Source organism: Lutjanus erythropterus, chromosome 2 (assembly GCF_056507025.1).
Source record: "Lutjanus erythropterus isolate fLutEry1 chromosome 2, fLutEry1.hap2, whole genome shotgun sequence".
Taxonomy (NCBI): domain Eukaryota; kingdom Metazoa; phylum Chordata; class Actinopteri; order Lutjaniformes; family Lutjanidae; genus Lutjanus; species Lutjanus erythropterus.
This window is the reverse complement of record NC_139318.1, coordinates 33,815,704-33,829,211: the sequence shown is the minus strand read 5'-3', so window position 1 is coordinate 33,829,211 and position 13,508 is coordinate 33,815,704. Positions and strand designations below refer to the sequence as shown.

General features: G+C 40.5%; 1 protein-coding gene across 1 annotated transcript in view; it reads right to left on the bottom strand.

The window, feature by feature from the left end:
- Positions 1-1,761, bottom strand: part of cdh22 (cadherin 22) — a 113,006-nt gene extending 111,245 nt beyond the window's left edge. Inside the window, exon 1 of the mRNA XM_084737797.1 lies at positions 1,514-1,761. Within this exon, the coding sequence (XP_084593923.1) occupies positions 1,514-1,744 (231 nt within the window). The 5' untranslated portion in view covers positions 1,745-1,761. The remainder of the gene's footprint in view (positions 1-1,513) is intronic.
- Positions 1,762-13,508: the final 11,747 nt, after the last annotated feature.

The following is a 13,508-nucleotide window of genomic DNA, read 5'->3' as shown; positions in this document are numbered from 1 at the left end:
AAACATCCCATCCAAAATCAACTGGCTAGAGCAGCCACTGGAGAACCATGGCAGAAGGCGATGTTCTTATTCATATAAAATGAAATTATTTTAATAGTGAAGGGCTAGCTTCAGACATTCAGGGTTACTTTCATGGGCCAGAATACAGTGTGGAGGAATTTCAGTATATGGAGGAGGTGGCCGCCATACATGAGTGAAGAACCGCCAACTGCAAACCAAAGCCAGCTGTGCGAAATTGATGTCTCAGCATAGACTAAGTGCGATAGTGGCATTGTTTTGTTACTGACACAGCAATATAACTGTATGAAAGCATTCAATACACATTTATAATAGGCCAGTTTCAGACTAGCTTAGCACATGATTTATTGCCTAGTGGTGCTTCAGAGTTTCAGATGTTAGTAGCTCTGATCGGTTTGTAGCAGTAAGAGAAGTCTAAAAATATTCATTTCTATATTATATAATATATATTCTACATTTCGACTGCATATACAGCCCAGTTTTAGGGAAAGAACATCATTCCCAGTAGTGAAATACCCCTTTACTGTATGTTGAGCTTCATTCACTTTAATATATTTTTTCCACATATATTTTACGCAATACTTTACCCCACTCGACAACAGGTAAATAAGCAAATATGAGTATTTGTTCAAACACAGAGCTTCTGGGCTACAAACAATATTCTACAATGTGTGTCTGATTATGTGTCTGTAATGTAAACTGGATTATTATAGTCTTTTTCATGCAGAGCTGTCAGTTTATGCAACTACATAAATTAACTGACTGTGATTTTATGGTACATACGATAGTGGCATTGCCATTTACTTTAAGGTGCCATCTAATATGACTAACTCAGTGTAACCTTTTGAATCACTATCAGTAGATGAAATTATAGGCAGAAGACAGTAATAAAGAAAACCATGTCATTGTAATACAATTGTACATTAATTGCACCCTAACTGCAGATTTTATTGTCTTCTAAAATAACTACTGTGCTTCACTTTGTATAAAAAGCATGCTGACGAGAATCTGTGCATGTCCTCAAATAGTAAGTTGATATATAAAGAGAGGTCTGCCCTTGGAAGCCTATTTGGTTTGTTGTATATTTATATTTAGGTGCTGTGCAGCCCGGGACTCTGCTCCTCGAGGACAAAAACAGTTTTTACTTTGGAGGAACTGATCTGAATTTTATGTCTACTGATTAGAAAACTGTCTGCTGCTACACAGAGCTGATGTGATTGGTCAAGTCTCTTACTAATAATGTATAAATCCAGACAACAGAAGCATGCAGACATCCCCACTAATTTTACAATAACTTCATCCAGTAAGGACAGCGTTTGTCTTGTGTTTGTCTTAACCAAGTGTAAAGCCACTGTGATGTCTGCCATTGGTTTGTTGGTTTGAAACCACAGGTTTGGCATCAAGGCCGGTGCCGTCTTGATTATTTCAGACAGAAGTGACCATATTTGAACAAGAATGAAGCCGAGGAGGATACACATAAAATTACATGTCTTACCTTTCCTACGTATAGCGGCTCGGTGCCTGTGTACTCCTCCACCACAAAAAACTGGTTCCACACCCATCCTCTCTTAACTCGTTCAAGTGACGAGGGTCCCTGGTCCTGTTTACTCCGTCCTGAGGTCGAACTACTAGTCCTTGAGGTCTCACACCAGCCAAAACTACAGCAGCTCAGAAGACCCAGCGCTGCCAACAGTGTCCAAGCTCCTGCTGTCCAAGAAGGAGCCATTTTGATATTTAAAAAAAACAGGAAAAGAAAAAAAAAGGAAAGAAATCCGGCCTGGGTCTACATGTAGTATACAAAATTCATGCAGACGGGAAGAGTTTTTCAGTTGTAGTTTTATACCAGATAAAACTCTACTATGGCAAACTTAAAAGGTCTCTGTGTGAGAACTTGAAAGTTAATCCATGGGATCACGAATAAATCTGAAGTTATCTGCAGAATACAGAGCAGGTCATGGAGCATATTGGATTCCTACCACCTGCAGAGTATCTGTTTGTACTGTAACACGGTTGGCCATTCTGATTCTTTCATGCTATCTGCTCCACTTTATAGAGTTTCTGTTTTTAAAGTATGACCGAAAACAGTGAAACAAACAGACTTTGAAAAATGTCTTTTAAGCTGAAATACTGAAGCCAACAAAAACAACAGATTTTAGTAGATCAGCTCACTGATCAGTGGGGGGAGTAAGGTGAAACAGGGATACACTGGCATTGAAGACATGCCCCTGAGGAGTGATGCTTTCCATCCTTACTCGACTTTGTCATTTTTACAGCTTCTAGCTTTGTCACTTCCAATGGCTGTTTCAGGCGGTTTAACACTAAGTTATCCAAAATTACTCTACTGAACTTTTTTGCAAAGATAACTCTTCTGTAATCCAGTCCCTTGGAAACTCACGACGAGTTTTGCTTCCCGAAGCAAAATCCTTGAACTGAGAGAAGGTCAACTAATTTTACTGTTGGTGATTGTGTTTGATCTTCGATGGCTTTTCCCTCCAGAACAATCCAGTGGTTTGGAAAGTTCATTCTTCAAAAGGTCCTATGATATTTCTTTGGCCATCATGATAACTCCATCAGTGATTCAAAGACAGGAAAAGGACAAAACCTGCAAGACAGAAGAGGAAAATTGCTGTTATCATAATTGCAATTTTGGACTGAATCTGAAGGTGTTTTGTACTTGATAATTATAAAGGTCCTTCTCAGCATCAAAATCAGTCAGGGTTTGGATTGGCTGACTGTACTGTATAATCTGTATTTTTTTATTTATCTCCATACCATAAATACTGCTGAATATGTTGCCATTTTTAAACAATAAATAAAGAGATACTAGTCAGTTATGTTGTCTTGGTTGATGTCAAGTTTTTATAACAAATACAGAACTGGCCACATGATACCTTCATAAACCCCTCTATGTTCATGACACATGTCATGACATGGTATGGCAGTGTCATGCCATTTACATAACCCCTTCAAATAACATATTACTCAGTAAATACATTTTTAAATCTTATAAGACAGCCTTCCTTTTCATCTGGCCTTTTTTTACTTCTGTGTGCTCTGAGCTGCAAAACCCATAATGTGTTGGTTTTGTTAGGATTATCTGAAGGAAACTGTTTTCCACCAGCGATTCTTGTGTTCAGCAAGAATTCTAACAATGTGCTGTGAGCTGGAGAGCGATGGCAGAACAGTGAAAAGAGGACAGGAAGCCAGGTGTGTGGAAAATAGGAAGGAGGGAGAGAGAAAGGGGGGGGAAGCAAGAGAGAGAGGTCATTGTTCATCACACACCAGACCCAAAGCATCTGTCTGCCTTTCGTCCGACTGATGGAGCGGCCCTAACATCAGCCAGCTGATTAATTGCATGAGGGAGCACTAATTGGATAAAAGTATTAATCAATTAATTCTATCCAATGAGGCAACAAACCCCTAATACTTCAGACAAACATTGGAAAGTAGCAAGGGGGGGCAGATACGGTCCTTGGCTGTTGTGAAACATGCATGGAGGTTAGACAGAAAGACAGAGCTGACGGAGCAGAGACAGAGAAGGAAGTTAGAGGGAGGGTGCTGTAAATTAAAAAGAGCCAGACAAAAAGAGAATGAAATAATGAGTGAAAGACCAAAAGAGGGAGCGAGACAGACCGTGTTGCGCTGTGCTGTGTGCGGCTGTGGGTGTGATTAATGATCTCTTTGAAACATTCAGAACAAAAGGCGGATGACAAAAAAAAAAAAAGGAGAAACAATAACATTTAGTATGTCTCTGGCCTTATGACCTCAAGAAAGGAAGATTGCAACAGCAGTCGAAGAAAAGCTCCTCAGGCCGGCAGGTGGTTTAACCTATTGTGTTTCTGCCGGCTGGTAGAGGACTTCTAATCTCACTCTCCTCCTGCCCGGTAGCATGCTTGGAGCTTCCGGAAATAATTCCTTCTCAGACTGTTGGTCAAGGCAATGTCCGTGGTATTGGAAACCAACTGCTCTGGGGGTGTCCAATCTCCAGAGCAAACACTTCAAGAACAACTTCAGCAGCTTAGATATCTTCGTTTGGTGTTTTCAATGGAGGAACTGTATGGGGATTTGCACAAATACGTAATGGTGATGTTATCGTACACACGGTGTATTCAGGAGTTGAGTTTTAAGAAAAATATGAACGCCCTTTCCACTGTCACCTTTGGCCACTGAGTCACATCATGTTATGCTGATTTGCATTTCCATTAGCAGTTAGAACACACCGAGCTGTGCCGAGTCACAAACTTTTTTAAAAGTCTCTGTGTGTTCAGTTCTCAGTTTTTATATAGCTTCTAACTGAATCTCTGTGATTTGAAGTTTTCTCTCCAGCATCGCTGTTGGTACATTCAGGCATTCAGGTATCTGTGTCATGTTACTGTTTAATGTTCACTTTCAGCTGTTGTGTTCAGTTACCGCTGATGGAAACGCAACTCGTTTGATTATAAACATTTTTAAATAACACAATAATGGACTTTTTTTGTGATGAATTTATAGGAAATGAAATGTTTATTCATTGTTTTATAGCCCCTTGACTCAAAATAAGTGTATCATTAGTTAAAAGACACAACATCAAGTGGGTGACCCTGTTGTAATGGAGATGCAAATCCCTGCCGTGCTGGGCTGATGCGCCAAGACAAACCAAGACAAGCCAAAACATTATACTCATTATAATTTATCCTCAGGGTGTTCTGAGTGTGTGTGCCATATTTCATGCCATTCCATCCATAGTTGTTGAGATACTGTAAATAGATAATAATAATGTGCACTTCATGGTAACCCTAAAGTCAGATGATCACTCGAGTCAGTGGACTTCATGTTCTAGGAACCATGAATGTTTTCACCAACTCATTGCAACTCATTCAATAGTCTTGCCAGACTACTAGCATTGCTAAAAACAAAAAAAGAAATTAAAGAAGAGGCTGTAATATCTTGACTTTTAGTCTCAAATATGGGTGAAGCTCCTCAAACACTGGCTCCTACAGTCCCATGATACAGTTTGATAACATCTTTTTTAGCACCATCTTTTATTTAGACCACCTACATCTTTCAAATGCCATCTTCTAGCACAACGTGACACCCTAATTGCATAACATTAGCATTTTTTTTTTCCACTGGAAAAACGGTATGCAACTCGTTTCCACAGGTTATGTAGGACTCCCAAAAGCAAAACAAAAAATGACTTCTTCTCTTTCACTGCTGCGAAAGCTTTGTAGCATCTTTGTCATTGGTTGAATGTCACAAAGATGTATTCTATTACAGTAACAGGACCCTGTAACCATGTTATGACCACCCCAGACCACAGGAACCATTAAAGGAAATGTGTGCATCCATGGTCAGTCAATCAACGATGACCCCGCTAACACCCCCTGGAGGCAGCAAACACCTACTCTGACCTCACTCACTATACACTCTCTCTTAGGACCAGACATAACAATGGTGAGCTCCACAAAGACAATTCAACAGTCAAGGATAACTTTGTCTCTTGACACTGTTAGACTCTCACCTTTGTGCCCTGGACTGATTGGCATAGCAGACCAACACCAGTGGTGCACTGTGTGCCTCGGCACTGAGCATGCTGCTGCCTGCAGTAGGAGAGTTCTTGTTGGCAGTGATAGGCCTATTTTCCAGCATTCTCCTCAGATGGAGCTTTGCTCTGACAGCAGTGAGACAGAATGTGACTGGGCTCTTCTGACTCTGCCCTGTGCCCCTCTCTAAGATCCACCACTTGCCCCTGCAGAGGATGATGGCCAATCCATGCTGCCTGGCAGAGGAGATGACACACTGTTATCGTTCTCTGCTGAGGCAGAACTGTGTCCCTCTGCAGCCATGCCTCCCCTATTGTGATGTTAAAGAGTAAGTTCCAACATTTCTGTGTCTCCAGTCCCAGAGTCACTGTGAGCCAAGGTGGTGGCTGACTGTCTGGCTGAAAACACACAATCCTGCTGTCATATCACTGCTTATCTGTTTGCTGCATTACCAGCCCTGGAGTTGGTAATCTCTCGCAGATATGAACAATGTCATGTTTCACCATCTGCTCAGGTACAAGGAGAGACAATGCCAGAGCACGCGTCTCTTCCTAAAGTGACAACCTCCAGCACTGAAAAACTAAGCCAAAGTGGAAGTGGAAGGAAGAGCCAAAAACTACAGCTCCTTGAGGGGCCACTTGAAGCTGGTTCCAAAAGCGAGTCATTCCCCATAGACCCCCTTTTTAGAATGCCCAACTGTACAGCAGAAATAAACATGTTTCCCGCCTGGTCAAAGAAAAAGGTTTGGGTCTCTATAGCTTATTTCCTTGTTCATTATAAGTTTACTCACTGTGCACTGTCACTCACCGTTTAAATTCTAATAAGGCTAAAAGTTCTGCAAGATTGAGGGCGTGGTTGCTGTGAGTTACAGCTGGTTGCAGTCACAACAAGGCAGTAAGTTAGTCAGTCAAGTTTGCAGTGTTGGCCTTAGTTCTGCTAAAATATCGGCAACTCCCAAAGAATCTTTGGTAAACAATCAATCCACTGGATTAATGCTCGTCTTGTCTCAGACCCCAGAAACCTTCTGCTTACAATGAGTTAGCTACAATAACGCAAAATGGAACGTAGCAGGGCCCCGTTTCTGGGCTAAGAGGTTATGTGGTACACAGACTTGCATACTCACCAATGAAGCATTTCACTATTAGTATTGGTGGTGTTTTCCAATACTGCTATCAGTTTAAGGACAACCCTAAATAGAACTAGATAGGGCGTCCTCAGCCTTGCTTACATTTTTCACATTTTTCAAATTCCCAAAAAGCATTTTTCCCATAAAACCGCCATTTCAAAAGAAACGTCTGTAAAACTGTTGGCAGGACACCTCCAACTGCAAACATTATGACTTAGTCTATTGTTAATTTTTTATCCATGGAGGTTTTATATTTGTAAAACTTTCCTGGAGCTGAAAAAAAGCAATGATGTCATTAAAAAAAGTCTATGGACCAAGCGGGAACTCACAGGCAGGGCTACAGGCGAGCGATTCTCATTGGACAGATTGGGCCCCAGCTTTGGGTCTGGTATCTAGTTCATAATAGTAGATCCATGGGCCAGAGCCACCACACTGAGAGCTTCACAATGGCTCCTCGCAAACAGTCTATGCTCTCCCTGTGATCCTCCATCAGCAAGAGGAGGGCTACCTCTTCTTTAGTGGAACTGTTACTGATGGAGGCACAAGACCATTTCTGCATGTTCTTCAACTGCCATCCAAGCTCAGAGAGTTAGAGGACTTATCCCACAATGCAGTATCATCAGACAAGACTCTGCAGTAGCCAATCAAATATGCTAATTTCAGGTAGACTCCTTGTGTATGAATGGTGTAGCATTGTGATAATTCTGCCAGTCTCTTGCAATCATCAAGATGGATTAGTAAAACAATTGCTGCCTTGATAACTTTGTATAGTCTTTTTAGTCTTGTATAGTCCAAACAAACTGTTGTGCAGACTCTGAGAGGTCGTCAAACAGGACTTACTGGATTTTATTTTATTTTCCCACCGCTACCTCTAGCAACATGCCCACACCAATGCAGCCGCTCATGGTTTTTTAACTCCATGCTATTTCAGGTCTGCACTTTGACAATAAACCAGCAGGTGCCTGGTGATCTGCCTAGAGGTTGTGGATGCGGATCAAGAAACACACACATTGTTATTTTTATTATTGCTGCAAATTATATCCAGACAATTCAACACTTCTTGGGAGCCATTAGATTTTGCACCAAAGCTCTATTTACTCCACAACAGATCAGAATAGACAGTTCTGAGGAGTTGTAGCTTAAGCGGAGTGCTTCATAACATCATGTAGGAGTCAAATACAACACAAGATCTAATTAAAAGTTTATATTTTCATATGAAAAATTAATCACAGACACCTTTTTGAGATAAAAAGGAGTACATCTGTTGTTGCAGTTTGAATGACAGTCAATCAAAAAAGAAAGAAAACTCATCTTAAGTTCCTCGCCTGACTTAAATTGATCAAAAATATTTCTTTTCAAGTTTCCAATTAGATATGTTTGAGCTGTGGAGTGATAACTTCAAAGAAATAAAAACATACAGTTTATTTCTCTGTGCCTCAAAGGCAAACAGCATTGGGAGGATAGAATTAATTCGTTTTCGCCTATCTACATTTTCCCTGTTCCCTTACAGTAGATGACTTAACAGTGCGGCAGGCAGTTTGAATATGTTTAATTAGAGTGCATTTGTATCAAATATTTTTCTGCGTGCACCAGCGGCCCAGAAGTTGCTTTGCAAACTGCAACATTTGCTGAGCACCAACTGCTTGGTATCTAAAGACAAAATCCACACTCCTCCAATGAATCTCCTTCTGTTCTGCCTTCCCACTTAGGGGAATTTCATTAAGTGTGTACACATTTACTCATAATTAGGTCTAAAAGTAGGAAACTCTAATGAGTTAGAGGAGCAGACAGAGAAAGAGAAACAGAGATTTATGTTAGTGTACCCTGGTTTCACTTAAACGTAGCCATCACTACAGCAGAGTTAGAAACCTTCACCAGCAGAGGCAAATTAGTGGCAAGTCAATTACTGCTCTTTCTTTTATAGCAATGGCCAGAAAAAAAAATGTTGTTGATGATAAAAAAAAAAAATCTCTGACATATTTGTCTTTCCTTGTGTATCTCTCTCTTTCCTCCACATCTTTCCACTCCCTCCTCTACTCATTCTCCAATCCAAAGCTATTGGCAAGCACTGTGCAGCCATACGTGACCTATTAGAGTGCTGGATTGATTCTAGAGCATGGCTGCAGCCTCTCATCAGTGGGCATGCCCAGAGCAGGCCCTTTGACAGCTGGCAGTGGACAGACGACAGCCAGGCAAGACTGATCACTGCGAACTGATAGGCATGGGGCCAATGGCCAGCAGACAGCCCTCTCTGTCTCTCAGAAACACGCTCTCGCACATGCACAAACATTCAAAGGCGCACAAGCACTCTATGTAGAACTGTGTGCGTGTGTGTGTATGTGTTACAATGAATTTGACTATTGACATGCAAGTCAAGCTTCAGCAAGGGGAGGGACAACGGGTCAGGGCTTTTTAATTTTTCGACGCACTTTGACCACAGGCCAGCTGAGCCGAAAGCGCGCTGACTGGATATGGTTGTCTAAAATGCGCAGCACTGCTCTAGCCACTGTGTGTGTGTTTGAGATGGACTAGGGGGAAGAAGCGGGCTTTCTAGGCATTGTTTCTGCAAGTTATTAATAATTTAGAGGGAACGCTGCATTGTCACTTGACCCGTCCATCTAAACCTGTGTTATTTCCTAGTGAGATCAACCAAATCCCGCAGGTTAACTCGGGCCCTGCGGCACAACGCTATCGCACTTTCCTCAAACTTATATAGTTTGCTGTTATCTAATGAGAGATGAGGACAGGAGGGGAGACATCTGCCACAGTGCAAACGGAGGCTCAAGCTCACTCATTTGTATATGCAGAAATGCTCCCAAGTGAGGACGCATTTCTGTGCACTCATGACATGTGCATGCGCCTAGCTTTTATGCTATAATGGTATTTGGCTGTCATTATTATTGTGAGAGAGTCTGCCAAGCTCCTGTTCAGCACACAGCGATGTATGCAGTGGTAGAAAGAGTAATGGAAATCTTTACTCAAGTCAAAGCACTGTTATATTACTTAAATATCACTCAATTACAAGTAAAACAACTGGTGTTAAAAATACTTAAGTAAAAGTATATTCTACTGAAACTACTCAGAGTATGAGTTAGTTTTTAACGTTAATGCATTCAAGTGAAAGGGGTTTCTGTTTCTCCAAATCTTCAGTCTAAATGACTCACCACTCCTGCTCTGTTCTGCTCAGTGGTGACGCTCACCTCTCCAAACCTGTGACTGCTGCAGCGTTTCGGGGTTTATTCTGTACGTATGTCATGGTTGTCATGAGCCCGTCTGCGATCAGATTGCCTTACTGGCAAGAAAAAACGCAGATGAAAGGTTTGGATATTAATCCAAATTGTACTTAGTTATTAATTATGATTTTAAAAGTAGTGAAGTAGATTACATGGTGTAATGCATAATTACGTACCGGTAAAATCACAGACTTGAAGAAATTATCATAAAAGCACAAGTACCCAAACAATGACTTAATTACAGTAAATTGAGTAGTTAACATGATTGTTCTTCATCATCGTCATCATCAGACTTACTCAGCATTTTATGCATGGTTTAAGATGTTGACCTGTTGTGTTCCTCGGTTACATTAATAACTTAATTAGCGCAGAGTGCATCAGATGGCAGTCACTGTGTTTTCTACATGTAATCCTCGAATGCATATACAGCAAATGTGAGGACACTGTCATTGTTTACATACTGTTGATTACTGGTTTCATCACATTAAATTGCACAGCTTGGAGCTTGTTGCTTCATACTGTAATGACTTAACTGTTGATTCTGTTTAGATGTGATAGGCTAATTGTTGATTATGGTTAGGTGAAGTTAATGTAGCTTTACAAATGAAGCTTCACACTGGTTCTTGCACATTGTTTATAGCGACTGTGTCCTTGAAAGAGAGGGGGGAGAGGCAGCTTAAAGACAGAGCTGAGCGAGGCAGCTAAAGCAAACAGGGGACAGTACGAGATCGAAGAGGAATGGGAGAACACATGAAAATATCTTCCATTATGGGAAAATTGCCTCCATTCTGTGAGGCTTATATTTAAAGAAATAAGAAATTATGTATTAAATGAATAAAGATAGAAAATTACAGCATGCAACTCACACAATATAAAATATCTGAACAACTGGAAGAGAAATAAATGGAAAAGGTTTTATTCATTACTATAATTTCCTGCATCTATTACAGTGTTCAATATTAAAGATTACTTGTTGCCAGAATGAGGCTGACATTCCAGCTGATTTGAGTTTTTTTGAGTTTGTCTCCAAAACAAGTTTTCACTTTTTTTTTCCACACTGTGATAAGCTTGTTATCTTTGCCTCTCTGCTCTGCCATTAGCCCACTCTCCTCTCTATTGTGCCTTCCCTGACCAATCAGATTAGATGCCACTTCAGAGAGTTGAGTGGAGTGCATATGAGTACTGTGAATTACTGAGTGAAAAACACAAGGCTGATTCTTTTTTTTTTTATCCCCACAGAAACACCTTTTATCTTTGAAAATGATGAATCAGTCTCTGCAATGATTTGTACTATTTGTCAGTGATGTCAGAGTGAAGTAGATCAAGCTGGCTCATAAAGGCTCTGACAATTATTGCAAACACAGACTCCATGGCTGTGACAAAAGCTGGCAAAGCAGGTAGATGACAACACCTCATCACGTCTCTGATGTACTGGCAACAAATGAGTAGAGAGCACTATTTGTTTGTTCCCCCCCCCCCCATGTTACTGAGGTATTGGTGAATTTACAAAGAAACTTCAATCAGTGCCTTGCAGGGCTTATCTATAAAATGCAACAGACCCGACTGAAGTATCTTAGCAATTATTGGCTGGCGGGCCATGAAATTTGGTTCAGATTCAAGGACTTGAGAGGATGGAACCTGATGACTTTTCATTTTGTGCCACCAGCAGGTTAACATTTATTGTTGTTTGTAAAATATATCCATAATGGTTGGATGGATTACCATTAAATATGGTACACTCATTCATGCTACCCTCAGGATGAAATGTAATTGGGCTGTCCTTAGTCCCACCCCTTTTTACTCTGTGCTCCAATAACAGCTGAGCAAATTGGTACCTCGCAGAACCTCAGTCAGCTTCCTCCTGTCCCGTTTCCCGCACTTAGACAGCTATATGCTCGGCTCACCTAAGTTAGAAAGACAACCAAATTTTTAAGATGGTTAAAAGATGAAGCTGGGACACCTGTAAAAGCAGCTTAAATAAAAAGCAGATTAAACGCAGATACATTTTTTGCAAAACACTACCTAACTAGCTAGCTAATCTACATAAACTGTTAGCTAGCTAGTTACATCTGGTAAACTGTGATTATTTTTCTTTTCGCCTAGCACATAGCATATATAAGTACTGGAAACAGAAAAAGGAGAAAATACACTTAAGTTCCAACAAGTACCAAGCTTGCTCAACTGTTACTGGAGCACAGAGCAAAAAGGGGCAGGATTTACCCCCATCATCAGGTCAAAATTTGAGCCTACTTTGTATTTAATGCTAATTAACAAATCTTAGCATGGTAACACACAAAATTAAGATGTGGTAATGGTAAATAACATTATACATGCTAAACATCATTCTAGGCATTATATCATGCTGACATTAGCACTTAGCTGAAAGTCACTGTGGCTGTAGATTATTTGTTTTTCCTCTAACATACACCTCTCCTTAGAAATTAAAGGGAAATTGTACATCTGCAGCCGTAAGCCAATTAGAGGAACTTCCTAACTTGCAATCACTGTCTCTGTTTGGTAACCATTTTAATTAGGGTGAAGATGAGATTTAGGAAAAAAAAAAACAGTCCTTACAGATGAACAGTTCTTAAGTTAATGTACCTATCTTAACTCCAGATAGGTGTGAAAAGTGTATTACACAAGAATCATGAATTCCCAAAATGTTAAATGAACTCTGCTAAACTTTAGGATGACCATTAAACTGTCCTAACCTTCACTTAGGGTTAGCTAACTTGTTTAATCCAATGAAGAGTGTGTCTGCTATCATAGCTCACTCTCTTTCTTTCATCTCCCTAGTTAGCATTGTTGTTCCCAACAAGAACATCTCTGTATTTCTCTACAGATGTTACAAACACCTCCAATTCATCTGTCTTGAAGTTAACTGCCCATAATCGACTTTGTTCCGTTTCGGTGTGTTTTTCGGTGTTTCAGTAACAGTGACACAGTTGTTTAGTTCGGCGGGCTGACAAAAGTAATGTTGGTTGCTGTAGGTAACAGACATAAAAGTTGATGAGCAATAAGTAATTGGACTGAGCATTTAAAATTTCCTGTTGCTTCTGTAATACCAAATTGGGAAAAATCCTATCTTTGACTCCCCTTGTCTTAACTTAAGATCTAAGTTGTGATAGGTCTTTACTCTAAAGTCTTAGGCACAACTGATCTTCATACCCATTGATTTCATTAAAAATTGGATGCTATGATAGTAACAATCAGAGCTCACAACATGTGCTATCAGAAGGGTTCACACAAGTGAGAAAGGGAGGTGAACGTGTCCATACTGTCCATTATATCTATTTACTGCTGAAGAAAAGAAAAAAAAGTACTGTTGGTATGGTTCAAGGTCTCAACACTGTAAACAGTGATGTTGCATCTCCAAGTGTCTCACCAGCAAGCAAACGGGTCTAGACTTTTAGCAATTCCTTCATCATGAGTATTGCAACAAAAACACTGAGTCTGTGGTCACCTCTGCCCATCAGAGGAAGAGTTCAAACATGAGAGTCTCTAACAGCGTGGCTGGATTGGTCGAGGAGTGCAGTGCAGCTGTGAGTTATAGCCTAAAACCAAATTTTGAACCATGCAATGTTTGGAGGCAGGGAAATATAAAATTCC